At 53.4% G+C, this 26,205-nt stretch overlaps 1 protein-coding gene across 7 annotated transcripts in view; it reads right to left on the bottom strand.

The window, feature by feature from the left end:
• The window catches only part of PAX5 (paired box 5), a 182,492-nt gene that overhangs the window by 8,138 nt on the left and 148,149 nt on the right, over positions 1–26,205 (bottom strand). For all 7 annotated transcript variants that reach the window (XM_066256748.1, XM_066256744.1, XM_066256747.1 and 4 more), the window contains one exon: positions 4,615–4,701. In XM_066256748.1, coding sequence (XP_066112845.1) covers positions 4,615–4,701 — 87 coding nt within the window. The remainder of the gene's footprint in view (positions 1–4,614; positions 4,702–26,205) is intronic.

Raw genomic sequence — 26,205 nt, 5'->3', positions numbered from 1 at the left:
GAATGCAGCATGGCTCTGGCCTGCAGTGACAGGGGAGGAGTGGGCAGCGCCTTGCTGGGCTGTGCCTGAGGGCCACCCACCCCATGCCTCAGTATTCCCAGAGATGGAGTTTCGTGCTGCTTCCTCCGTCACCTCTCTGGTCAGAGCCTTGACCTAGAGACACTTGTCAGCCTCTTCGGCACACTCTTCTTCTCTTTTCTGTAGGATGGGGACAGTGATAGTTCCTGTGTGCCCTCTCTGCAGGCCTGGGTATGGCACAGGAGCAGGAAGACCACAGGGGCTGCCCCCTCCCTCAACGGGCCTCAGGGAACAGAAGATGGAAGCAAGCCTATTCAGAGGACCTGGGCCGGGCCTTCTGAGTCCCCCGCCTATGCCTCTCTCCCTCGGCTCTGACTCATCCCCTCTCAAAGCCGAACCTGGGGCCAAGCTGTCCCACAGGCGGTCGCAGGGCCGCAGCGTGAGGGTCCCATGGCAAAATAAAAAACACTCGCATTTACTGTGAGAAATGAAAACATCACCTCACAAAGCACTCTGTCTTCCTGGTGCCCATTAGACCTTCATCTAGAATAAACTTGTCCTTTCTTCTGTCATTTTTTCCTCTCTAATTCACATTATCATCAATTTGCTTCTTGACACAGTCATCATTCTGGGCTCCCACTCACTCCCTAATCCCTTTAAAGCGGCCACAGGGCTCCCATTCTAATCCTAATTGACCGCTGCTGCCTTTCCTCCCACCGCCTGCCCCGCCCGCTGGCCCCAGGCCCCACTGTGCTGGGCCACACTGCCCTGCCGGCTGGGCTGGCAGCTCCTGGGAAAGAGGCTCAGCATCGAGGGAAGCTCTCCTGAAAAGGAAGCGTGCAGCTTCATTCGGTGGCACTGCCAATGCTTACTTTGCTGGTGTTTCTGTGGAGGAGGCTCTGACCCAGCCAGCCGCGGGGTGGGCAGTGTGCGTGAGGGCGTGAGCACCTGGGAGTGTGTGTGTGGAGGGTCCCACCTGTTCCCACAGCTCCCGCTGATCTCACAGAAGCACCAAGGGGCCTCAGAGCAGGTTTCCACCCCTTGACACCCTCCCTAGATGGCAGACATCAGTCTACTTCCCTGCTCCATGGGACTTTTCCAGATCAACCCTAAAGTCCCTGTGGGAAGATCAGGCTGCTAGAGGTGAACGCGCAGCCAGACTCTGGCAGAGGGAGCCTGGCTCTCACTCATCGTCTGGAAAGTGAGCCTCCAGACAGCGTCGTGTTCGGCTCCTGCTTGAATAAAGCTGCCCGTGGCATGCCTGCCGCCCACACTGGTTGATGGCCTGGCCGTGATTCCCCAGGGCAGCACGGGGAATTCCCCATTGCTCATGTTTGTAACTGCCCAGCATTGTCTAAGCTTTTCCTGTGTTTCCTGTAGTACGAGGCCCGCCTCTTTGAGCTAGACGTCAGAACTTACTTTCCTAGCTTCCCTTGCTGCTAGGGCACAGGGGTGGCCCCTGGGACCTGCCAGGTAGCCTCTCCCGCATATGAGCTCATTTGGGAGGGAGCAACTTGAGCCTATGGGCTGAGAGACCCCATCTCCTGGGAGTGGTGGCAGAGACATTGAGCACCAGGCAGGGGCAGGGCAGGGCCCTCAGGCACCCTGGACGAAGCAGCACAGAGCGGGCAGCGCAGGGGTGCCACCTGGCAAGGGCAGAAGTGTTTACACAGAGCAGCCCTGGCGGTGTGGCTAGGTGTGGGTCCTGGCTATGTGTCCCATGCCTGTCTCTTTGGTCCTCCCAGAAATTCTTGGGGCCCCCAACACCCCTTAATAGACTTTTTTCCCCTTGAACCAGTGCTTTTCAAGAGCTAACCACTCTTTCACAAACCAGCACGAAATTTCTGGCAGGCCGGCATTAATCCATGGACTGGCAGTGGAAACCACTGGCTTAAATCAACCAAAATGGATTCTGTTGCTGGCAACTGAAAACCTGACAGATAACTACAATAACCTGGCTCTCAAAAAAATAGACGAGAGTTGTTCTCATCACATACAGGGTCTGAGTATTTAGAATTCTCAAGGCTTGTCCCTGCACAGGGAGGAGGTGCCTCTCTTCCTGGCTGTAGTCCTGTTCAAACCGGTCAGGGCGAATGAGAGTACCACATCACACACTGGCTACGAATAGAGGCTGCTGAGTCAGGGTGGCCTGAGTCTGGGTCCTCCTTCCGCCATCTGCATGCTGTGTGACCTCAGGGAAGTTAATTAACCTTTCTGAGCCTCACTTTCTTCTTCTGTACAATAGAGATAATAGTATAGACCTCCTAGAGCTGTTGAAGGATAAAACGAGATAATCCACACGAAGGGGTTTTGTCCAGTTGCCTGCACAATGAGCAAGTGCTCATTGGGAGAACAGAGGTTTGATTCTTCTTCCTCCTCTCCACATTGGCTCTGGCCCTGTCAAGGCACTGGGCACCTCCCCGCATGAACACACTTGTCCAACGTTCCCTCGCCTCCCGCCTGCGAACTCCCTGCATCAGAGTTCACATCTTTCCCACATGCAGCCCATGCCTATAAATGGGGATGTGAACTGGATTTCACTGCGGCTTGAGCAGCAAAGGCCTCAGACACAGGCCAGTCCCACTCTCCCCTCGCCATCCCTAGGGCTCCCAGGTGCCCACACAATGAGTTGAGATTTCCCAGTCTCAAGGTCCCCCATCCATGGCCCCATAGACCACCCACTTCCTGTGCCATGCCTTTGCCACCCTTCCTGAGTAGCTCCTTCCCCACTCCTCAGCCTCTCCAACTACCAGGCAAACAAGCCTACGGACACCTCATGAGAATTAGAGAAAGGTGCCCACTCTGGCCAGCTGTAGCCTTGTGCTGGGATTTGGGGCTCTGTGTCATGTATGGGATTCATTTCAGCCCCCACTTGTCTCCATGGACAGTTCATAGTCATATGTAAAGGTCCTAGGTCAACATGACCTTCTTGGGGTCATATCCCTATCACCAGGAGCCTCTCCCACAGTCTGGCCCAGGCCTCCTTTGTGTCACATCCCTGTGGGTCTTACAGCAGCTCTGGGACCAGGACTCTGCGTGAGGCTGATTTGCAGGAGGGGTCCCCAAGCTCAGGCCTCCAGACCAATCTCCCCACGCTTATCCCTGCTGGAAGACACTGGTTCAGGGAGATCATGGCCAGCCTTTGCCTCCTGAAACTGACAGCTGTGCCAACTCAAAGCTCAGAGCCTCTTGGTGGAGTGTTTAAGGAAAAACATTAAGTAAGTGGTCCAATACTTAGAAGTAATTTTTACCAAAACCAAAAAGCAAGTCTGAGAGATTGGTCCACATGTTTAGCTCCTCCAGGAGGTCAATGGTTAGAGCCTAGTTGTCTAGGAAACTGGAAATCTCCAGGCAGAGGGACCTGGAACACTCACTGGCATTGTTCCTTATTTCACCTGCAATGGTACATGATACACCAAAAGGCTTTGGGCAGCCCAAGGCCCAAGTGCACGGAAGGGTGGTGGCCAGCAAACGATGGTGCCCATGTCATGTGTCTGTTCTAACCACCAGAGCAAGCTTGGGAAAGGGCCAAGGCTGACTTCCTGACCTCCTTCACAGGCCCATGGCTTAGCACCTTGAATTTCAAGACGCCAGGTTCTTGCTTTTCTGATGAAATCTATGGTTCTCAGTCCTAAAATAATTCAGGATCCAGGGAATCACCAGGTTCTCACTTAATCAGGCCCTATTAAGTTGGACAGACAAACCTGGATGGTCTGAGAGGCACTCCTTTGTCCTTGGAGGAAAATTCCCAGCTGACTGCTGGGGGAGGGATTAGTGTGCTGCCTGTAGGCTGACTGGCTGGCTCAGGTGGTGAGTGACATTTGTGACCCCTGGGCTCCTGCTTCATGCTCCAGAACCTTTAGCTCCAGCTTACTCACTGGTTTCATGTAAGTTTATTTTAACAAAACAAAAAAGGCCTTTTGAGGATTGAGTGAGCCCTGCTTGCTCTTTGGGATGGCCCAATTACATAGATAATGTTCACATATCAGGCTGACCCCTAGCCATGGACAATCTACCCGTCTGAGGCCTGGGCAGAGGCTGGGCATCAGCTAAGCTGGGAATGGCATGCCTTGGCAGGCCTAGAGCCACATGGTAACTAACCAGTTTCGAATGGAGCTGATTACGGTGAAGTCCACAGCAGACATCACTAATCAATTCCTGGGCCTCAGAGTCCTCATCAAACACTGATAGCCACTATCAATCTGAGTTGGCCTCTTTGCTTGCTTTTATTTAGAGATTTCTCATCTGAATAGCCAATTAGTCTTAAGAAATATAAGTTACTTTGGGGCAGGCACTTCCCTCACTGTCCTCTTTCTGCCTCAATGCCCTTTTTGTCTTTGTTTCCCTTTGGTGCCGTTTCCCCTTACCACCAACATGTCTGGGGGAGGGCGGGGCCCAAGCAGGGCTGGACTGGTGTTTACTGTACTGTTCACTGTGCCCACCCAGCACAGCTCCCACACTGCATATGTCTGAGCAGGCTACCCACCCCCTTTCAGTGCCTGGGCTTTGGGATGTTGAGCGCCCTCGGCCCGCCTAGGCGGTTCCCCCGGGCAGCCGACGGCCCAGGGGCCTCGCAGGCCCTCTGTCAGTACTCACCGAGCAGCCCCGGGTTGGGGAACCTCCAGGAGTCGTTGTAGGAGGGATACTGAGGGTGACTGTAGGGGCTCCCGGAAAACTCACTCCCTGCATGTGGGGGGGGGGGGGAGAGAAACAGGAACCAAATGTCAAAGCAAGTTCAGAAAATGCAAATGGCGTTTGCCTCTTACACAAAGTGTAGCTGCTCTAGGAAGCAATAAAGGCAGGTCCAGTCCACACCCTTATTAAGTAGACAGCTGTCACTGGCATTGTCTAGATTTCCCCCTATAACTCTTTTCTATTACTGGAAGGGAAAACCAGCCTCTCACATGCATACCATGAAACTACTATGCTCCAGGTGTTCCTTGGGGTTACTGACCCATTTTTCAGGTGAAGAGACTGATGCCTAGGTTCTCTCACAAAACAGCCTCAATACACCAGCCAACTCCAAAACCCCAGACCGCCTGGTTCTCAGCCCTGACTGAGCCACTCCAGGACCCCAGTGTGGATTCAGCTCCTCTTCCCATGTGTTTCCTGAGTGAGTGTCTCTGGACTGAGAAGCCAAAGGTAGCTTCTACTTAAGTCTGGCCTTCTGTGCTGAGAATCCAGAGGTGGCTGCTCCCCGGGCCTCAGCCAATGAGGAAGATGGGACATCAAGTCAGGCCCTCCACCAGGGGGAGGCACACGGTACTTTGCTGTGATGAAAGGACAAGCCACAGAAGAGGCAGAAGGTGGGGGCCTCTGACATTGGGGAAGGGGTCGCTGTTAGCTGCTCCGTTTGTGCTCAAGCAGGAGGTGCCCCTGTGCTGGGGTGGGGACAGCATGGGTGTGTGGGGAGGCATGGCGGGACTTGAGGATGACTCCCTCCTGCCCGGCTCATGGAGCGGTGATGCTTGTGTCCCGCACTTTCCCGTGCTCTCGCTTCCAGCCCCAGGAGAGCTCTTCACCACCAGCCAGCCAGTCCCCAGGAGGAGAATTCACAATTCCTTCCCCTACAACCTACTGTCTGTCCCGTCCCTGAGGCAGGGCTTGGGTCTGACTCATTGCAGTCTCTCAGTGCCTGGCCCAGGTTGTGTTGGAAGCTGGCTGCCGAGTGGCCTTTTATGCCACTGGTTACAGAGCATGTGGTGACAGGAGTTACACAGCCCATGGGACCACCCTCAGCCCAAACAAGTTTCCATAGAATCTTCTTAAGGATGCCAAAGGGCCAAAGGGCAGGAGCCCCCAGAAGGGACCAGCCAGATGTCAGAATGGGAGCACTGCTCTTCCCCCGCCAGCATAGGCCCCAGTGCAGAGCCCACAGGACTTGCCAGGTGTGGCCAGCTGCTCCCAGTCCGGGCCCAGCCAGCCCCTCACTACCTCCCCACTTCCACAGGCAAACACACACACACAAACACACACACACACACACACACACACACACACACACACACACGTACTCCTCCCCAGACCTCTCTGGGGGCCACTCCCAGCCTGACAGGCTGAGCCTTCCAATTCTCTGTTTTTTATGCCTCAGTGGTCAGGGTGTCAGGTTCCGGCATAGGGAGGGAGAGCATGGTGACAGTGCCGGGCTGCAGCAGCCCGGCCTCGGCATATCCATCAGCGCCACGGCGCCGCCGCCTCCTCCTCCTTGGGGGCTGGGTGGGGGAGCGGAGAGCCAGAGCAGCCTGGAGAAGGGGGCGGCCGCCCTCGCCAGGCTCTGGGCGCGCGGTGTGAAGCTGCCCCGTCAGAGGCACTTCCTGACAGTGCTGCACCTGGGCCGGGGGCATCTGGCTGCGTGGGCAAAGGCCACCTCTCCATCTTCCTCCAGCAGCACTGTGCCTGCCTGCCAGGCCCAGCTCCACGCCACCTTTTTTTTTCCCCCCCATTTTTCCGAAGCTAGAAATGGGAGGCAGTCAGACTCCCGCATGCGCCCGACCGGGATCCACCCAGCATGCCCACCAGGGGGCGATGTTCTGCCCCTCTGGGGCGTCGCTCTGTTGCATCCAGAGCCATTCTAGCACCTGGGGCAGAGGCCACAGAGCCATCCCCAGCGCCCAGGCCATCTTTGCTCCAATGGAGCCTTGGCTGTGGGAGGGGAAGAGAGAGAGAGGAAGGAGAGGGGGAGGGGTGGAGAAGCAGATGGGCACCTCTCCTGTGTGCCCTGGCCGGGAATTGAACCCGGGACTCCTGCACGCCAGGCTGACGCTCTACCACTAAGCCAACTGGCCAGAGCCCACGCCACCTCTTCTAGGAAGCCTCCCTGATCAGCTTCGTTTCCCCTGCGGAATTCACCACCCTCGTCACACCCAAGAAGCATTCACCTTCCTTCCCTCAAATGCCACGACAGCAGCTTAGAAAAGTGAGTCTTGTCCAGTCAAGAGAAGATCTGGGCAAAGCACTGGGGACACTTTCTGGGGTGAGGGGAGCATACGAGCCAGGATGGATAGGACTTGACAAGCAGAGGGAGGCAGGGCATCACAGGCACAAAGCCCGAGGGCTGGACTGGTCAGAACATGACAGGACATGGCCAGGTGTTCATGAGGCCCCAGCAGAGGCAAGCCACCACGCACAGTGGGGTGGGGCAGGAACGTTCTGCTTTCCTCCCATTAGGGTTGGGAGCAGGGAAGCCTTCAGACTGGGGAGGGCCAGAGCCGGGAGGACAGGCCAGCAGAGGCAAGCCTACGGTCAGGCTGGGGAGACCAGCCGAGTGAGTGCGGCCCCAGTCTAAGTGAGAGCAAACCCAAGCCCAGGAGACAACGTAGCTACAACATCCAAAGACACAAAATAATGCTCCTTAAATACAGAAATGACATTCTTATGGCAGATAATGAAAGTCCCCAAACATCCAAAGACACAAAATAATGCTCCTTAAATATAGGAATGACATTCTTAGAGCAGATAATGTAAGTTCCCAATTTTGGCTCATTGTCAGGCCCCTAGAAGTCCAGCCAGCTGACCCAAGATGAAGATCACACAATAAACACCTTCTCTTATGATTGCCCAGCACAAATAACTCCCTGAGCCCTTCTCCTCTTTCCATAAGTCACCCGTATTGGGAACTATACCCCCCCTCCATACATTTAGTGAAGACTGCAACACACTCGAGCATCTCGTACAACTGGGTTGGTGAGTGAGTGGAAGTGTCCCCCTGAGGAGGACGTGGACCTTCCATGAGGCGGGGAATGAGGGTTTGAGTCAAGTCTCTCTTGATGACACAGGGCCAGGAGAAGCCAGCCAGCCAGCCATTGTTGGTATTCTTTGCCTTGGGAAAAGGCATGGTGGGGCCAGAGGGGGCACTGCATGAGTAAAAGCAGGGAGGTAGGGTGAGGCAGATGGTACACGGTGGACCTCTGGACACTCGGGACTGATTCCTCCTCTTCAGCTGCCACCAACAGGACCAAGAACAGAGGGCCGGTACCCTTTCAGACTCATGGCTAGGGTCACACCCACAGGTATGCTCTGTCCCCCCACTCCTGCCCTGAGCTGCCTACCCTGAAAAAGACCACAGAAAATGGCTCCAGACAAAGGGTGCTAACAACAGTTGGTGGCTGCTGGCTCCTCCTGGCATCTTGACATCAAGACCAGTTGGGCTCAAGCTCATGGAAGAGTCCAATGTCCTTCCCCAAGATTTTGGCAGATTGGTCAAGGGATTTGCATTTACAGCCCAGGTGGCCCTGGGCAGGTGAATTTACCTCTGGAGCCTCAGTTTTTACATCTATAAAATGAAGGGAAGGAAAGTCCCTACTTCTTAGACTGGTGGAGAACATCAAACAACTTCACAGTTGCAGAAGACCTTTGCACGCCCGTGTGGCAAGCATTGGTGCCTCTCTTCATTGACGGTAGAGCAAACAAGCTCAGTCACTCCTGCCCACACCCCAAACCCTCTGAGCACCCCAGTCCTCCCACCCCTGCCAGGCTCCTGGGGAAACAAAGGGGCAGAAGGAAATACAGAGTTGCAGAAATGTCAGAATAGGAAGGGAGCTGAAGAGTCATCAAGCTTTGACTTTACAGATGAGGAAACTGAGGCTCAGAAAGGAGAAGGGATTTGGCAGAGGCCAGACACGGAGTCTCTTGAGGCCAGAAAGGCAGAAAGGATGGCCTGCTTGGGAACTATCTCTTGGAGAAAAAAACAAAAAAGAGGGCGAGACTAGGAGATAAAGAATGCTGGCAGTTACACAGCCCTCCAAGGGTGTGGCCTCCCTCTGACAACACCCTGGAAGACAGTAGAGCCTTAATGGCTGCAGGGCCCAAGGGAATTGGCTCCCCACTGGGCATCCAAGGACTGGCGACCACTCCCCTCATTCCCATCCAACCCCAAGCAATGTGCTCCTTCCCGGCATTGATGAGAAATGAAATCCACCCCCCCCCAACACACACACACACAGAGCTATCTTACATGGAACCTCACCAATGTCCGCTATTACTCATCATCCCAGATGATTAGGACTGGGACAAATTTGAGAGATAATTTCCCTCAACCTCCCTTGTTTCCTGGGCCACATAGCCAGGCAGGGACAGAACGGGGCCATAATATCCCAACTACATTCTGGGCCCTGAGACTTTTACCATATTAAGGAACACTTCATTGGGCTGAGCCAGCAGGGGGAAGAGGAAGTCCTCCCCCTCCCATCCCTGGTAGGTGGGCAAATTTTCAAACACACAGCAGAGTTGAAAGAGTTTTTATGGTGAATACTTGTATACCCACCACCTAATTCTCATCAATATTTCTCAACTTGCTTGACATCTATCTCTCCATTTCTAGCTTTTCATTCATCGCATTTCTTATGCATCAGAGTAAATTGCAAACATCAGTACATTTTCCCCTAAGTATTTCAGTGTGCATATCATTAACTGAAATTCACTATTTGTTTACAAGTTTTTTCTTTGGATGTAAAGTGTACATATAAGGAAATGGGCAAATATTAAATGTATTCTTGCTATATTTTGACAAATGTGCACACCATGTAACCCAAACCTCTATCAAGGTATTGAACATTATCATCAGCCCAAAGAAAGCTCCCTCATGCTGGAGAAGGAGACTTTGGTCCACTGAGAACCCAGTTATCTGGGGATCTGATGGAGTTAACCTCCATGAATACAGAGCTCTAAGATTCGCACTGACAACCCAAACCCCGATTGTGGAAGGAGGCCCCTGGCCTGCCAATCAAAAACCTTCCAAAGCCAAGAAATGTGTCTTCTTTCCTCGAAGACACAGAAAGAAAGCAGAGGCTTAAGAAGTTTAGGTTACATGGTGGCTTTCCCCCAAACAGCACTGTCTTCTGAATAAAGAGGAGCTAGTTGTAAAAACCAACAAGTTAACAAGAAAGGACTGATTAAAATAAAAGTTTAGAGGAGGCCTCAAAAAGTGCACTTAATGTAGCTGTCCTGGAGAATCAGGGCCAGGAAAAGCGTCAGAACCAGAGACGGTTTCAATTTCCCCTTCACTAAAGCTGGGAGATGGCAAGAAAGTCGAAGTTTCCTAAAATTCTCAGAAGTGACAGGTAACCCAGCTCAGTGTAGCTCTTAATTAACCCAAAACGACACCTGCCAGATGATGGGGATTTGCAGAGCGCGCTGGGGGCCGACCCCATCTGCAGATGGTGGGCTCCCACCTCAGCTCGAGACCTTGGCCGGCTGTAATTAACATACACAAAGTCTTTCAAAGTGACTTCGCAGTCAAGTTCTGTTTCTGAAGGGTTGAAACTGGGCTATGAGAGAAACTCTTTGCAGATGAGGAGGAAGATACGGATTTGAAATGGATCGTGAGGTTTCTCCAGCTCCTCCCCGTGGTTTTGTAGAACTGCACGATGTGTCATGGCTCAGGGTCGGCAGGTACCTGGTGCAGAGCTATCTATGGTTACAGTGACCACAGCGCCCCACACAGGCAGAGTCAGCCTTCCAAACATGTATATTACATATATATTATATATAATAGTGTGTGTATTATATTACTACATTGTATAATGTATTACGTACATAATACATGTATATACACATAATATATATACACATGTGTATATATAATAATCTGTATCACATATGCATGTACAGGGTGGAATAGAAGTAGGCTTATAGTTGTTTGTATGAAAAGTAATACAATAATTAATAAGTAATAATACAAGAATAAGCTCTGTGCTTCTTGTACTCTCAACTGTAAACCTACTTTTGCTTCGCCCTGTATATGGATATGTGTACACACACACACACACACACACACACACACACACACACACACACACAATGGATTCTGGGACTCTGTCAAAGCTCTATGAGTGACCTTGGTTAAGTCTCTTCTCCTCACCAAGACTCAATTTTCCCATCTGTAGAAGTGGTGTGTATGGGACAGGTTTCAATAACTGACTGCAAAGGGCTTTCAGTGCTGAGAGTCTCCCCTCAACCGTGGCCCAGCCCCTTGGGGGCCAAGGCTTCCCAGCCTCTGCCTATCAGGGCCAGTCCTCCGGGGCTCCCAGCGGGAAAGGAGAGCCAGGTAAAGCACTCAAAGGTCAGCTCTGTCAGCCGGCTGCCTGCACGCGGACCATCGATCCATTCCTGGGAAAAACCTCTTCTCCCACCAGCCCAGGCCAGCCACGAAGGCCTTCAGAAAAACCAAGAAGAGAAAAACCGAGAGAGAGGGCGAGGGTGAGGGAGAGAATGCAGAATGTGTCTCGTTTCCCTTTCGCCCAGAGCTGTTGGCTTTGAGGTTGGATGGTGGAGCCGGGTGTGCCACAGCGAGGTGGGGGTTGGAGCGAGGGGGGGGGTTAGAGCGAGGGGGGGGTTGGAGCGAGGCGGGGGTTGGAGCGAGGTGGGGGTTGGAGCGAGGCAGGGCTGAGCCTCTCACTAACCAGGAAGTGGCTGAGTGATGGTTCTGGGTCTCAATTGTGCCTTCAGCCCACTTCCTGTTGTCTGTACTACAAAGACCCAAATGTATGGGCCCTTCAGGGGACTCAAGGGAAACCCCACTGTCCTATTCCACAGCACCCCCACCACACACCAGGCTGGAGGACCAAGCCTGTTAGTAATGTCCAGAAGTTCAGTGGTGGCATTCAGGCCTTGCAGGGTCTGGTTCCTGAGGATTTTCCCAGCCATCTGGCCCCTTGCCCCCCTGCCTGTTCCAGGCCATGGAGATGCCATTCCTCTCATTTCCATGGGCCCGTCTCCGCCTGCTCGTGCTGCTTCCTTCATCTGAAATGCCACCTTCCTCCCTCTCCTCTGTCTAATCCTCCAACTTGTTGAGACCCAGCTTTAACACCACCTCCTCTAGGAAGCCTTTCTAGAGCAACTGTCCCAGCTGAGAGAGCATCCCCACACTTTCCCTGAGCCCCTAGCCCTGGGTCCATCCTGCCCGCCCAGACTCAGGGTGGATGTGACCCCATTTCCCTTCTCCTCGTGGTGAATCTGTGCCTCTCCCCTGAGGGCAGAAACCAGGACTGGTCACATGTGACTGACAGATTCCAGCAGCCCCTTTGGCCCCCGGCACAGGGCCCTGCCCATAGCACAGATGCTGGTGAGTAAGAGCTGCCTGTGCCGACAGATGTCCCTTGAGCCAGTCCCTTCTGTGGTCAGACAGAAATAGGTACTAGATAGCATTAGTGAAACACTGGACTTTCATCTTTGAAAGATGCATGAGACAAAGAGTCAGAGAAAGGCAGCAAAACGCACAGAAGAGGAGTGGGCTATGTTTGCTGCAGAGGCCAGGGTGCAGGCCCCACAGGGGGAAAGGGACCCTGACTGGGTGCTCTCCTGAGGGACTAGGACCCCCACCAAGCCTCTGTCGGCCCCCCTGCCACAAAATCACAGCACCAAAGTTAGCTCATTCCAAAAGAGCAAAGAGGTATTTTTGTTTGTTTGTTTTAGCAAAACCCACTAGAAGTGACAGCTCAAAGAGAGCGGGACCAACTGCGTTTCATGAGTTGCAGCTGCAACACTGGGAAGGCTTTTCCTTGCCACTCATTTGGCCATTGGAAGATGCTAGGTCTAGAAACCTGAAGACTTTTATTTGAGTGCCCAGAATGTTGCCAGTCTAAGCTGCCAGGCGGCAGGTTCCAAGCGTTACTTTGGAATAACATTGAATTGTATTCCTGAAAACATCCAACTCACTCACATACCTGTGATGGATGTCTAATAAACTCACAAGGATCTTGGTCAGCCCATTCAATTCAGCATTCACAGTGGCTCTATTCCATTCAGAGCTCTGTGCTAGGTCCCCCAGTCCTCAGGAAAACTCCCTGCATCTAAAGGGATTCGTAGACCCAGAACTAGACATTTCAGATGCCAGCGAAGGGCAATGCAAGTTTATGAGCAGAGCCAAGGTTATCATTTGTTCTGGCTTGGAAGTCTAGGAAGCCTTCTTGGAAGAAGTGGCAATAATCTGGACGCTGAAGGACTTGAAGCTGTATCTTTTAATGGGTCACCAAAATCTGTCCCTCTGCACCTTTCACCAGTCCCAGCTGCATTTTGAGAAGTCAAAATGCACTGCCCTGTCCCCATGGAAAGGGGCCTGGGGACAAGGCCAGTCTCCAGCTCCTCAAAAACAGGAAGTAGTTCAGCAGGACACAATGTGTCCTAAAGTGGAACAAGCCGCAGAGGCCCAACTCCTCCCTCTGTCAACTCCCTGACAAGGTCACTGCTCATGTAGTACATTGGCTGATAGACCCAGAAACCCTTGACAGCTCTGAGCCACATCATGATTTTTATAAATAATTGTGAAAAGGTGGGCACTGATCTTCTGCACAGGTGCTGAGAGCAGCAGTGGCTGCCGTTCTGTGTGGACAGCTGAGGTGATGGAAGGCAGTAGGTTTGGAGTCAGCCAGTCTCTGTCAAAGCCCCTCAGCCACTTAGCTGAGTGTCCTGGGACACACATCACTGGACCTCTCTGAACCTGAGTTACTCGTCTGCAATGCACATGAGAGCACTTACAGGACTAAATAATATCGACATATTTCAAAGTCTTTTGTGAATCAAAAAGTGACGAGCTATTTAAGATGTGGGCTTATCAGTCCTTGGGCTCAGCACATGCTCTGACTGTTGAAAACTAGGAGGCACAGGGCCTTGTTTTTTAATGAATATTACATTTCCAGATTTTGTTCCCGTATTTCAACAGGTGCCCCAAGTTCTTTTTTTTATTATTATTATTATTATTTAGAAATTAAATTTAATGGAGTGGCATTGGTCCATAAGAGCACATAGGTTTCGGGTAAACATCTCTATAGCATTTGAACTATTGATTGCATTGTGTGCCCATCACCCAAAGTCAAATTATTTTCCATCACCGTATATTTGTCCTTTATTACTTCCCTCCCCCTCAGTAACCACTTCACTTTTATCTATGTTTATGAGTCTCAGTTTCCAAATTCTTGACTGCAGGAAAAGTCTTGAACTAGGAGCCAGGACCCTAATCTTACCTGTCTCTACCACTGAGACCTTGAGCATGTCCCTTTCAGGTTCACTTAGCCTTCCTTGACTCTGGAGGAGTGGGAGGCATACAAGACTGGTTTCCAGTCTTTTGCCACTAGAAATATTTTTGCTCCCTGGCTCCCTCCCGAACGACCCTTTGCTTGCTTAAATGAGACCAACCTATGCTTTTGAAAGTGTTCTATGAGGCCTTTTTGTGGGCAGACCAACAATTTCTACCAGGCTGCCTATAAAGCTCAAACAAGCCTCCAGCCCCTATTACCAGTTCCCAGACTCATAACATGGCCTGGCGGGTTCTGAGCCCCCTGCCCCCACCCCCCAGTGCACTCCCAGAGCCTTCAGGGGCTTCTCTTAGCCTGACATCAGCCCTGAGCTGAGTTACTTTTCTGTGGCCTAGACCTTGGCCTGTCCCTCAGAGCAGCCAGAGGCCCTCCTCTGAAGAAATTGCCTCCCCCTGGCTGGGCCTGGCTCGGCAAGGAGGCCAGAGCGTCCCCACCACCGACTAATGAGAGGGAGGTGGTGGTGTCATACCTTGCTGGGAAGTCACAGTGCTAGTCCCGACCTGTGCCGCCTGCCATCAAATTTTAATGCTGCTGCTGACATATTTATGGAATATCTCACCAAGTGTTTGCGAGAAGACCAGACAAGATTTACCTCCACAATTACCAGCACGATGCGCGGGCTTTGCAGAGCACCGGGAGCTGGCGGCGCATAGGCCTGGGCCCCGGTGCGTCCGGGGAGCACACTCAATTCCACACTCCTTTCCTGCCCCCAGCACCCAGGGCGTGGGGGACACGGAGATGAATCAGACATGGTCCCTGCCCACCGCGAGCCCGCACTCTGCGGGAGGGGGCAACACACACATCCATTACTCGAATCCTGGGTGGCTGGGGACGAGCACGGGTAGAGGTAGGAGAGGCAGGCTGGGCAGAGGAGGGCATGGGGAAGTTATTTCTCTATCAAAGTCAGGGTCAAGAATGAGGCCGCAGATGGGGCCCTGCAGGGCCACCCAGCCACTTTAGCTCTGCTGGCCGCCCCTCAGCCTGGAAGGGCTCCTAGGGCTCTCCCCCCTTCCCGCTGCTGGCCTCAGGGTCTCAGAGCCCCCTTTCCTTCCGGACCCTTGCCCCCTTCAGTCCTTGGGGTGCCCTCTCCTGGGGCTGCCTTGGAGAGGATGAAGCCCCCCTGCCCCTCACCTCTCCTCACTTTGTCAACAAGCCCCTTTCTCTTAAAAACAAATAAAAACAAGCAAATAAACACCTTTCTGTAAGTTGAATTGTTGTGGGGCGGCTGTGTTAGGCTTGCGGGTTTACCGGCTGCAAGCACTTGCCTGATCGGTGTGAGCACGTGGCAGAGGCACGTGTGCGCAGCCTGTGTAAGGCTACAGGTGCTGCCCCGGGAGGGGTTCTCCCAGATCTCTCTCCCGCCACCGTGGGGTGCGGTTTCCCTGCTCCCTTGCCCTGACTTCGAACAGCAGGTTTTCCTTTGTTTACTAGCTCTTTCCCTTTTGTTGTTTATTTGCTCGTCTGTCTTTGTGAGCCTCCAATAAACGGGTATGGCCCGACGCTTTCCGGCTCCGCAGTTTCTCTACCGTCTGCCTGAATTCAATGTGAACCTGCCTGACCTCAACCACCGGCATTACAATTGTTCTACAGTGGAGCTGCCCAGAGGGCAGGAATAATGTGCAGTGACCCAGGCCGGTGGTTCTCTAAACCAGGACACCCCTCAGACTAGTTAAATCAGAATCTCTGGCCGGGGTCCGGTGTCAGGACGTTCAGACTTCCAAGGAGCCCGCATATGCAGCTGCTGTGAGAGCCAGCAGCACCCGAGGAGCTGGCAGCAAGGCAGCATTCTGGGCCCGCTCCAGGCTTCCCGGAGCTCTGAAAGGCAATCGCGGCTGCTGTGCGTGCAGTCAAGTTTCAGAAGCGCTGACCCACATTAAAGAGTTGCCAGTGTCTGCAGAGGCAGACTGGTGTCCAGCCCCCAGGCCCTCTGAGGAGCGTACTCGAAGAAGGCCAACCTGTAAGAAGTCTGGCTGCCAAGAGGGGCCAGTGGGGTGGGTGGACTCCGAGCAGGTCGCTTGTCAGCCACCACCATTACTCAGCAAGCTTGGTAAGGCACATGTTCTGTGGAGGGAGCTGAATCGAGACCACCCCTCAGCCCAGTTCTCACAACGGCCAAGACTGAGCCAGGAGGCAGGAGCCCCAGTGAAGTCCTGTCTGTATCACAAAGTCACTGGAGCAAGGCCCTTCCCCAGTCCAGGCCTCAGTTTCCCCGCGAGTGTTGCCAGTAAGTCAGCCCTGAAGTTGGAGAGGCTGATGGAGATCTCTCTTTTCTTAAATTAAATGGACACATACATCCATGTCTCCTGGGACCAGCCCACACACCTGGCTGAGAAGTGGCTTTGTAGGGAGGGATCTGGGAGGAGAGGAGGGGAGATGTCTTTGGGGGCCAAGGAAGGAGGAGTGGAGAAGCCTCCAGGGGGTGCGAGAGCCCCACAGGTGGGCTGGGAGAGCCAGGGAGTGTCTGCCTGGATGCAGGCACACAGAAGCCAGCATTTCACCCACCTAGCCCTTCCCCAGGTACTGAGTGCCTGGCACTGTCTAGACACTGAGGATACAGCTGTTGGTTCCTGCCCTCACAGAGCTTATATTGTAATGGCACAGACAGCAAATAAGACAAATAAAAAGAAAGCATACAGTATATCTCAATGAGAAAACATAAAGCAGTAAAATTTTAGATAGAGCGACTAGGGATGGCTTCACTGAAAAGGTAACTTTTGAATACAGACCTGAAGGAAGTGAAAGTCATGTGAAAATTCATAAGAAGGGCACTCCAAACAGAGGGAACAGCAAGTGCAAAGGCCCTGAGGCAGGAGTGTGGGTGGTGTGTTAAAGGAGCATCAAGAAGGTCTGTGTGCCTGAAGAGAAGTGAGGAGTGGGGAGGTAGAAGATGAGATTAAGGAGAGAAGTAAGAAGGGGGAGATCATGTAAGGACTTTGGCCTCTACTCTGAGTGAGCAAGAGGGACACAACCTGCCTCAGAGTTTAACAGGCTCACCCTGGCTGTTATGTTAAAAATGTACTAAAAGGGGTAAGGGTGGTAGTGGGGAGACCAGTAAGGAAGCTATTGCAAATATTTATTGAAAGATTGGCCTACCCACGGAGCGGGCACCTCTGGCCATTGGAGCCTAATGCCTCGAGGCTGGGAAGGGCCAGACTGTGTGGCCATGCAAGCAGATGGTCTGCTGGCCAAAGCCAAGGACCCTCATGGAGTGTGGCCAGCTGTGGACTGTTGGATGGAAGGGAAAGTATCATGGATTATAGTCCTGGCTCTGAATGACCTTGGGAACACCCACTTCCTCCCACTGAGCCTACAACAAAAGCAAAAACCAAGAGTACCCTCTAGGATGCGGTAAGGATTCCAGGACAGCATGGATGTACCAATTGTGTGTAAACTGAAAAGGGGTCTGTGTGTGGCAGCTGTAGGTGGTCCTGTCTGGTCCTGCCACACACCGGGAAAACGGGAGGGCGACACATCCCTGCTCTCCACTAGGGGGAGCCTGGGCAATTCATCCTCGAGCAGAAATGCAGTTTGCAGCCACCAACCTGGTCTTATCCAGGGAAATTTCCGAAGTCCCCAACATGGCCCTCTGGGATGGGAGTGAATGTGTCCTGGAGCTGTCCTCAGAGTGCCTGCCCTGATCCTGTGGTTGGCAGGACTTACCCTCTCCAAGAGATGCTCTGAACAGCCCAACAGCAGCTACTGAGAGGCTGGTACACGGAGACCTACAGTTCCACCAGGCTCATGCCCTGGTTCCCAAACAAACAAAACAAAGAGTAGGTGGAAAGGAAGAGCACAAGGAAATAAAAAGTCACCCCTGGCTCAAGGTGTTTGGTCTGCAGTAGGCAGCCTGGGTGGCGTTTAGTCCATTCCTGCACGAGTGTGTGTGCGTGTTTACATTCTCTCTTGGCCCACATGTCCTTCCGTGTGGCTTCTCACATCGTCGTGGAGCATCTGCTCCGCGCAGGCTCTGAGCTGAGCGGTGGCTGGCGCTGTGATGCGGTGGAGACTCGGGCCCGTGAGCCCCCTCTGTCCCCAGGCAGGTGGGGGCCAACGGGGGTTTGGATTTCCCAGGGTCTCTCTTGCCTCTCCATTTATCTGGAAGCTAAAAGACCCAGAAAGATTGCCTTAAAACAGGCAAATGGGGCAGGGCAGCCATGCATGGATGAGTAGGTTGTTCACTGAACAAGAACCACCAGCTGACCGGGCACGTGGGGACTGAGGTCCAGCCTGCTCTCCACTCACCAAACCCTGAATCTGGGCTGCGTCCCTTCACGGGGAGGAAGGAACAAGGTCCTGGAAACAGCGTGGGGACAGCCTGGGGAGAACCTCGAGTTACCTCTTCCTCGTGCAGTAGCTTCTTCACTTTGCTGTCACACGTCAGGAGGGGACCGTAAAGACGGATACAGGGCGTCCCCAAAGGCAGTCATTCCTGGGCCCACCTGGGTTCCCTTCTCTCAGCTCACATGTATTTGGCACTGAGGACGTGCTGAGCACTGACAGAGGAGCAGACGCCTGCGGGGCAGCACTGCCAGCACCTTTCACAGTCCGGGCAGAAACAGGATCCAGCTCTCAGGCTCCCGCATCTTTTCTTGTTAAAAGGGCTCTGGAGCAAGCAAGATGGACTCTGTCACGGTCCTGCTGCTTGGGCAAGTTGCTCTGTGTGAGCTGAGGCCTCAGCCTCCTCCTCTGTGAAATGGGATCACATCAACACAGGCTTGGTGGGTTTATTGTGAAGAGCAAGCAGCTTAGGAAATGAAAGGCAGCGCAGGTCTGGCAATAGAAGTTCTCACTAGACGTCAGGGCCTCTTCCCCCTTCTTATCCTGGACATCTCTGGGGGAAGACCATAAAGATGCCTCCACCATAAAAATTTGGAGACTAAAGTCCAGAGGGGGAAGGTGACTTCCCCAAAGGCTAGTAAACCTGCAGGCAGGACTGAGACCCAAAGGTGCTGAGTCCTGGTCCAAGGTGTCCTGCTTATACCACACACCTCCTCAGCCTTCCCCCCTCAGTCCTCCATTACAGCTGGTGGGATTCCACACACAGATGTGGACAGTGGTATCCCAGGGATGGGGGAGGGAGAGCAGGGGTATGTTAGGGTCAGCCCTGGAGTACAGAGGAGGGAAAGCAACGCAAGACTTGAACTTGCCCCTTATGGACGTGCAGGTGGGAGAAGGTGCCTGAGTTCCCACGGGGACACTCTCAGAACCCGCCAGACGTAAGGGTCCTCTGCCCCAACCGGGTCCTCAGTTGGAGGCCACCCCCCCACCCTCACTCTGCCCATCGCCCCAGTCCGGCCAAGACTGGTGGACCCGAGCCCCGGCCAGCCTCCCCCACCAGCCCACCTGCCTGCCTGCCTCCTCAGTCTGGCCAGCATGGTGGCAGCCCTGCCTGCTCCCGAGGGAGGCTGCCGCGAGGCCTGATGGCGCTGACGGAGGGGAGGGAGACCGCCAAGCTGTCAGTCTGGAGGTGCCCCTCTGAGCCCCTCCTGGCTGGAGCGAGGAGGGTGGGCTGGCGCTGGAACTGGGCTGTCAGGGCCTTCACAGAGACAAGGCCAGAGAGGCGCTGCCTGACAGCTCGCCCACCGAATTAGGACCATTTGCATGCTAATTTCCAGCGCTCTAACGGGCTGGCAGGCTGGCTGGGGTGTGGAGAGTGTACAGAGAGCAGCGCAGGGGCCTCCCCGCCTGCGAGGGAACAATGCTTGACTGATCGAGCTGCGTTAACGAGCAAATTATGGTAATTTTGTTATTGCAAATGCATAGAAATTTCCAAGGCGGGCAGCCATTCTGGCTGCTCCCTGCCCCTCCCCGCTCCTAAATACTGAACCCCTGTTTGTACACACGGGGTCTGGCACCCAGCTCAGGAATGAGGATTTGCAGGGGCCAGGCTTCCCTTGGAGCCCTCCTGGGGAGACCCGGGGGAGCTGGCATGGGCCAGAGCATCCTCCCAGCAGCATCAAGCCGTCAGACCCTGCACCCCACAACCCTCACCCTTTGTTGTCCCCCAGGAGGCCCTGTCTGGCCCCTGGGCCTAGCAATTCCTCAAAACCATGGAAGCTGGTTTCTTCCCATTCTGAGCAGGTAACTTGGGTGATGCTCCTCAAGGATACTCCTGGGCCTTGAGAAATTCAATTATTTCTGTGTCTACTCAACTGGGCTCAGCCCTCAGGAGAGCTCAGGGATTGTCTGATGATTGACTGGCTGAATGACCAACTGACTGAATGAGTGAGTGAGTGAAGTAAGGAGGAAGAGAGAAAGAAGAGATGAGAATAAGGGAGGCAGGGGAGGGAGGGAGGGAAGGAAGGAAGGAAGGAAGGAAGGAAGGAAGGAAGGAAGGAAGGAAGGCAGGCTTGAACTTCTCCCACAAATGAGGACAATTAAGAGAGAAGATCTCCCCCCCCACACCCCCTGTCAGCCTATTGGTGGTGTAATTAATCTAAGACCTAACCAGAGGAGTTTATTTGCCACCTGGCAAACCCTCCTGGAATTTGTAATTATCCACTGTCAAATTCACAATTTGTCCCAGTTTTTCTAGTGATCTTCTTTTTGATTAAAAGTATGTTTTTGGAAGTGTGCTCTGGAATGTACCCAGACAGAAACTATTTCCAAGAATGTGAGCTCCCTGCTCCCAGCAGCGAAGCGTAGGTAGCTCCAGGCACAGGGCCGCCTCAGAACCCAGGCTCCATAATGCGAACCTGTTCAAAACCAGTCAACTTATGGGTGGGGCCAGCAGGTCACACCTGGGCCACCCCATGTGCCCCATCGGCAGACCTCTTGTTTTATGACAGAGATTTCAAGTTCAGGCTGATGTTATTGACAGGTCGAGAAGCTGCCTCAAACCCATTCTGGAAGTCGGTGGGGAATAAACCATTCATTACAAGGAAGCCCAGTGCCAGGGAAGGTCTGTTCCAGGTGGCCGAGGCAGCCTGAGCCAGCCCAGCTCACAGACAGGTGTGGGAAGCAGAGGCCTAAATGCCAGCAGAGACTTGATAACGTCAGCTGGGTCGCAGCCAGATTTTTCTATTTGTCTGATTTTCTAACTGGGCCACAACTTCCAGAGGGAGATTGAATCCAGGAAAAGAAAACAATCATTTCTTTTCGTCTGGCTGCCTGACTCTGGGAAGAAAGCAGAGAGCAGAGGAGCTGGGGCCTTGGCGTGGCCCGCAGGTCCCAGGCAGGACCCCTGACAGCACTGGGCACAGATACTGCTGTGTCCCACGAGGCGCTTTTGCAGCTGGCCAGGCCCGGGGCCTGGGGGAAGGATGTGGGCTCAGGAAGAACGTGACAAAGTTGGGACAGGTGGGGTGTGAGTTCTGTTTTGAGTTGATCGAGAGGCCAGGTCATCCAGGGACCATCCCAGGGGCCATCCCAGGGACACTAAGTCTGCCTGAGGTTAGGAGACAAAGTGCCTCCTTTCCAGTGCTTCAGTGAAGACCGAAAGTGGGGGCGGGGTTGATATTTCCCGCTAGCCCAGGGGAGACCACAGAGCAGGCTGCCACCACAGCCAGAGAGCCGGCCTGGCTTTTCCTCTGACATGCCATGCGACCTTAAGCAGGTCCTCTTCCTGACCTGTGCACTGGGCTGAGCTCTAAACTCTGGTGGCGTCCAGCCCTGTCCAGGACAGAAGGAGGCGTGGCTGCAGGACCTATAGGGGCCATCTCCTGTCCCCTACGAGGTACGTGTTAGAGCAGACCCCTCCACCTACCACTCAGACGTACCCCAATCTAGGCCTTCAGGGCTTCTTTTTCAGGCAGATGCCTCCACAGCCAAGGGCAGGGCCCTCAGCCTGGACCTCCACTGAGTCAACGCCTTTGTTGCCATCCCCAGTTACTTGCTCTCCGTCACCCCCGAAAGGTCCTGGGTGCTAGTCAGTGGCATATGTCAGGTCTCTATGTACCAATTCCCTGGCAGCCATTTTCCCAAATGTCTCTTGCTCCTTGTTGGGGAGTTCTCTTTCCAGGAATTTCCCACCCAAAGTGTTTTCAGAAAGTCTGCACGTTCACAAAGCCCTAATGGAAAGAAAGTTCCAGGAGCCGTGGGGATTGGCCTCATTCACGACTCCTCTGTACGCCCCCAGGACCTCAGGGCTGTTTGTGCTGCCCCTTCTCTGTGTCACACAGAGAAAGCAATGTCTAGATTTTAGCACAGTGTTCCTAGGGTCAAACTCCACGTTGGCAAAGTCCTTCCCTTGTCATCTGGGCTCAACCACACGGTAGCTGCGTGACCAACCTTTAGCAAAGCACCGTTCCAAAGCCTCAGTTTTCATCTCTGTGAAATGGGGCTAACAACCATGCCCCCCAAACGGGTCCTCAGAGATCACACACGGAAGAGACTTGTATGTTATAACTATCTGTCCAGATGGTGGTTCCTATTCTTCTCATTGTTGTGAACAAGACTTCAAAATGGCCACAACTGTCACACATCCCGCTCTGGCAGGACAATGCCCAGGGCATTTGTGACCTGGGATTGCTCTTTAGAGAAAAGGACATGATAACTCAGTTGTCATTTTAAAATATCCTTTCCTCCCTCTTTCCTCTTTCTATTCCCCTTTGCACTCCTTCCCTCTTTCTTTCTCGCTTTCTTCCACCCTGGATCTCCGTCTCCCCGATTCGGGCCCTTTATTTGTGCCATTGCACATAGACTCCTTATAAAGAAAATTCATTTGTTCAGGGTCACCGCGTGGTTTTTCATTAAAAACAAATTACCCGCATTCAGGGAGGACATCTGGGCTTCGCGGGTCCCATTAATGACTATATTTCCAGCCTCCCCGGCCCGGTTGGGCTCCCCTTGCCTGTCACCCTGCGTTCCCGGCCCCAGGAGGACAATGAGAGTGACAGTCAAGTGAAAGGGAAAACATGAGGGATGAGGGCGAGAGGCGAGTCCCCTGAGAGGCGAAGGAGGGAAAAGTGAAAAAAATAAATAACTCAAACAGAGGGTAACAAGGGCCATTGTCTCAGTGCCTTCCAGAGAGGAGCCAGAGCAAATATTGGGAGAGCGAGCAGGGGCGCCAAGGTCGAGCTGGAGCCGGTTTACCACACGGCTGGAGTCTAAGCCCTGACTCCGCACTGGACAGGACAGGGAGGAGCGTGTTCACACTCAAATAAATCCACGTACATGCACTGAGCGCCTACTGTTTGCAGGCACTGGGCAGACGGAGGGTTCTGAGAGGAGCAACTGGGAGGTGGGAGCACTTGGTCACTGCAGCTCTGACGGGCTGACCGTGGGCAGTGCCCGGGGGTACGCTCGGGGGAGAGATGAGGCCCCTGTGGGGGTAGGCTTGCTGAGAGAGAGAGCATGTGATTTGGGCCTAGCGGGATGGGTCAAACATGGACAAGTAAAGATAGAAAGTAGAGGGAGTATACTAGAATCGGAAGTGTGGTTCCCTGATGTCCCAGCTGCGAGGCTTCTTCTGGGCCATAACAGATCTCTGGGTCAGGAGGGCTGTCCACAGCCCTGAGGGAGTTCTGAGGAAAACATGACCTTCCCCTGGGCCCGGAGCCCATTCCCTCATTCTCAGGGGAACCAGGGCCTGGGGGAACTTGAGACACGTGTGCCAGCTGCCAGGCCCTGCGGCACCCCTGAGTGGCTGTACCCCTGGTGAGGCGTGGCACCCCTCTGAACTCAGCTAGCATGTCTCTGAGATGGGGATAAACACCCAACCTCACCAGGTGCTTTCAAACTGCAACTGGGGATAAGAGGTGTGGCTTCCCTGTGTAGACTACAGAGCCCCGGGCAGGCTGGGGGGAGGCCTGTTGGTGGAGTTAGCTTATGGGCACAAGCGATGGGCTTCACTGGAAAGCTTTCGCCTGCCCCCTGAAGGCTCCGGGCACCACCGGAAGCTCTCTGCGGAGCTGTCCCAGACCAGTGGCCCAGCTGAGGGCTGACAGATGATGAGGGCTTGGAGACGAGGCTGCAGATTCCAGCAAATCAGAGAGAGGAGAACACAGACAACCCCAGTAGATCCAACCTGGTTTTTGGAAGGAGCCCAGCAGGTGTAGAAGCAAAACAGGCTCAGAACCTGTGTGCTCATCGCCTCCGCACTGCCGGAACCCTCCCTCTGCTCCCTCCTCTCTCCACCCCCATTGCTGACACAGGCTGTTCTCTGAGCGACAAGCCAAGCCAGAGGCTCGTCTCCTCCTGGATTCATCCCCCGACCCGGGGCAGCACCATGGGTGACCTGGGACACTTCAGCTACGCCCTTAACTTGCCCCATTATTTGATGTGGACAGTGTTTCTCAGATTTAGCAACACTCTCTGCAAAAGCAGCTTCCGACATGCCCTTCCCTGCCCCAACTCTTCTATGGCGAAATTCTTGAGCCTTCCATGCCTGACACCCCCAGTCTGGGCCCCCCGAGTCCCTGAGCGTACCTGTCATCACATCTGTCCCCCTAGGCCCTTACTGACTTGCCGTCTGCAACTACACACTGAGACCTTCACACAGACAAGGGCCATGGCTTCCACCTTCGCATCCCAAGCCTTATGCTTGGCACATGGAGATGGTTCATAAATGTGGAAGCAAGGAAGGGAGGAAGGTTAGAGGGAGAAAGGAGGAAAGGCAAGAACAAATGATGGTCAGATGGATGCATGGCTGGCTGGTTACTGCAACCTAATCAGCTCAAGACCCCACCATTATCTTTTATGTTCAATACAGTTCAACAGGAAATTAGTGTCTCTCCAAGCCCCTCCTTCCCAGACCCCTGGTGTCATCCTGTGGAGGCCTCTGTCTGTGCCACCTTACAGCACATCACACATTAAATGCACCACAGTAAAACTTTTCTGGCCCTGGCTGGTGGCTCCGTGGATGGAGTGTTGGCCCGATGTATGGATATCCTGGGTTTGATCCCCAGTCAGGGCACACACGAGAAATGACCATCTGCTTCTTTCCCCCACCCACTCCCCCTTTTCTGCCTCTTTCCCTCCAGCAGCCAGTGGCTCGATTGGTTCGAGCGTTGACCCCAGGCACTGAGGATAACTTGGTTGGTCCAAATGCGTCAGCTTCAGGTGCTAAAAATAGCTCAGTTGATTTGAGCACTGGCCCCAGACAGAGGTTGCTGGGTGGATTCTGGTTGGGGTGCATGCAGGAGTCTGTCTCTGTCTTCCCTCCTCTCACTTAAAAAAAGAAAAAAGAAAAAAAATAATAATACTTTTCCTTCTAAAAATATGAAAGGCTTATTTTTTATATTTTGTTTTTGAAATTATTTGGCCACAAGGAACCTATTTAATTTATGATTAGCTATGATTTCTCAGCAATCAAGACACAGACTAGGGAATTCTTGCAAACCGAGAAAATCTAACCTAAATATTGTTTTCAACTGTAATGAAATTTTTATGAGCACTAAATTTAATAGTTAATGAAGTTAACATAATGTTACAATTTGTAGGCACTTAACATTTATTAATGCCCGTTTTCCAGCTTCCTTTTTGAATTTTAGAGGCAAAAGGAGTTTTGGTGAAGTCCCAAATTGTTGTTAATTCCTGAAAAACTCTTAGGCCTCTAGTCCAGATCCCCTCCAGTACTCTGCACCCCGCTCACTGTCCTATAGGAAGTCCTGGCTGGGAGGCGAACCGCCTCTTCAGGAGCCCGAGTCTGGATAAAGACACAGTCAAAGATAATGTCATACAAAGTAGAAGGAGGGATGACTGCAGAGGTGAGCTAGGTCTTGAACCACGCATGGGCAGATGACTGCTAGCCAGTGGCTAAGGGGTGGTCTGAGCCCTGGACCCTGCAGGGCACTGGCTGCTCCGAAAGCCCCTAGCCAGGACTCAACCACCTCACCAGAGAGAACTGCCACCCAGCAGTCTTGGAAACCCCCTGGCAAGAAGTGGTACTGGGAGGCAATGCCGAAAGGTGCCTCAAAATCGCAGGGGCTCAGAGTCGGGCTGCTCTGCCGCTTTCTGTGTGGCCAGGTGCTGAGGACAGCTCCCCTGGGCTGTGCTGGAACTGCTGGGTGTCCCTGGTCTGCAGCCCTCAGCTGATCCTGAGGGTTTGTCTCCTGGAAGCTGACTTGGCCGTCAGGACTTAGGAGGATGAAGGCCCAACACCCAGCAGGCTCACCCATTTCCCTCAGGACGCCCACACTCTGCGCCTGTGTGCTCCTCTCTGCACCAAGTGGTCTGCCCTACTTCTCTCCACCCAAGTCTCAGACACCCTCCAATA

Source organism: Saccopteryx bilineata, chromosome 2 (assembly GCF_036850765.1).
Source record: "Saccopteryx bilineata isolate mSacBil1 chromosome 2, mSacBil1_pri_phased_curated, whole genome shotgun sequence".
Taxonomy (NCBI): Eukaryota; Metazoa; Chordata; class Mammalia; order Chiroptera; family Emballonuridae; genus Saccopteryx; species Saccopteryx bilineata.
This window is presented reverse-complemented; position numbering and strand designations above follow the sequence as displayed.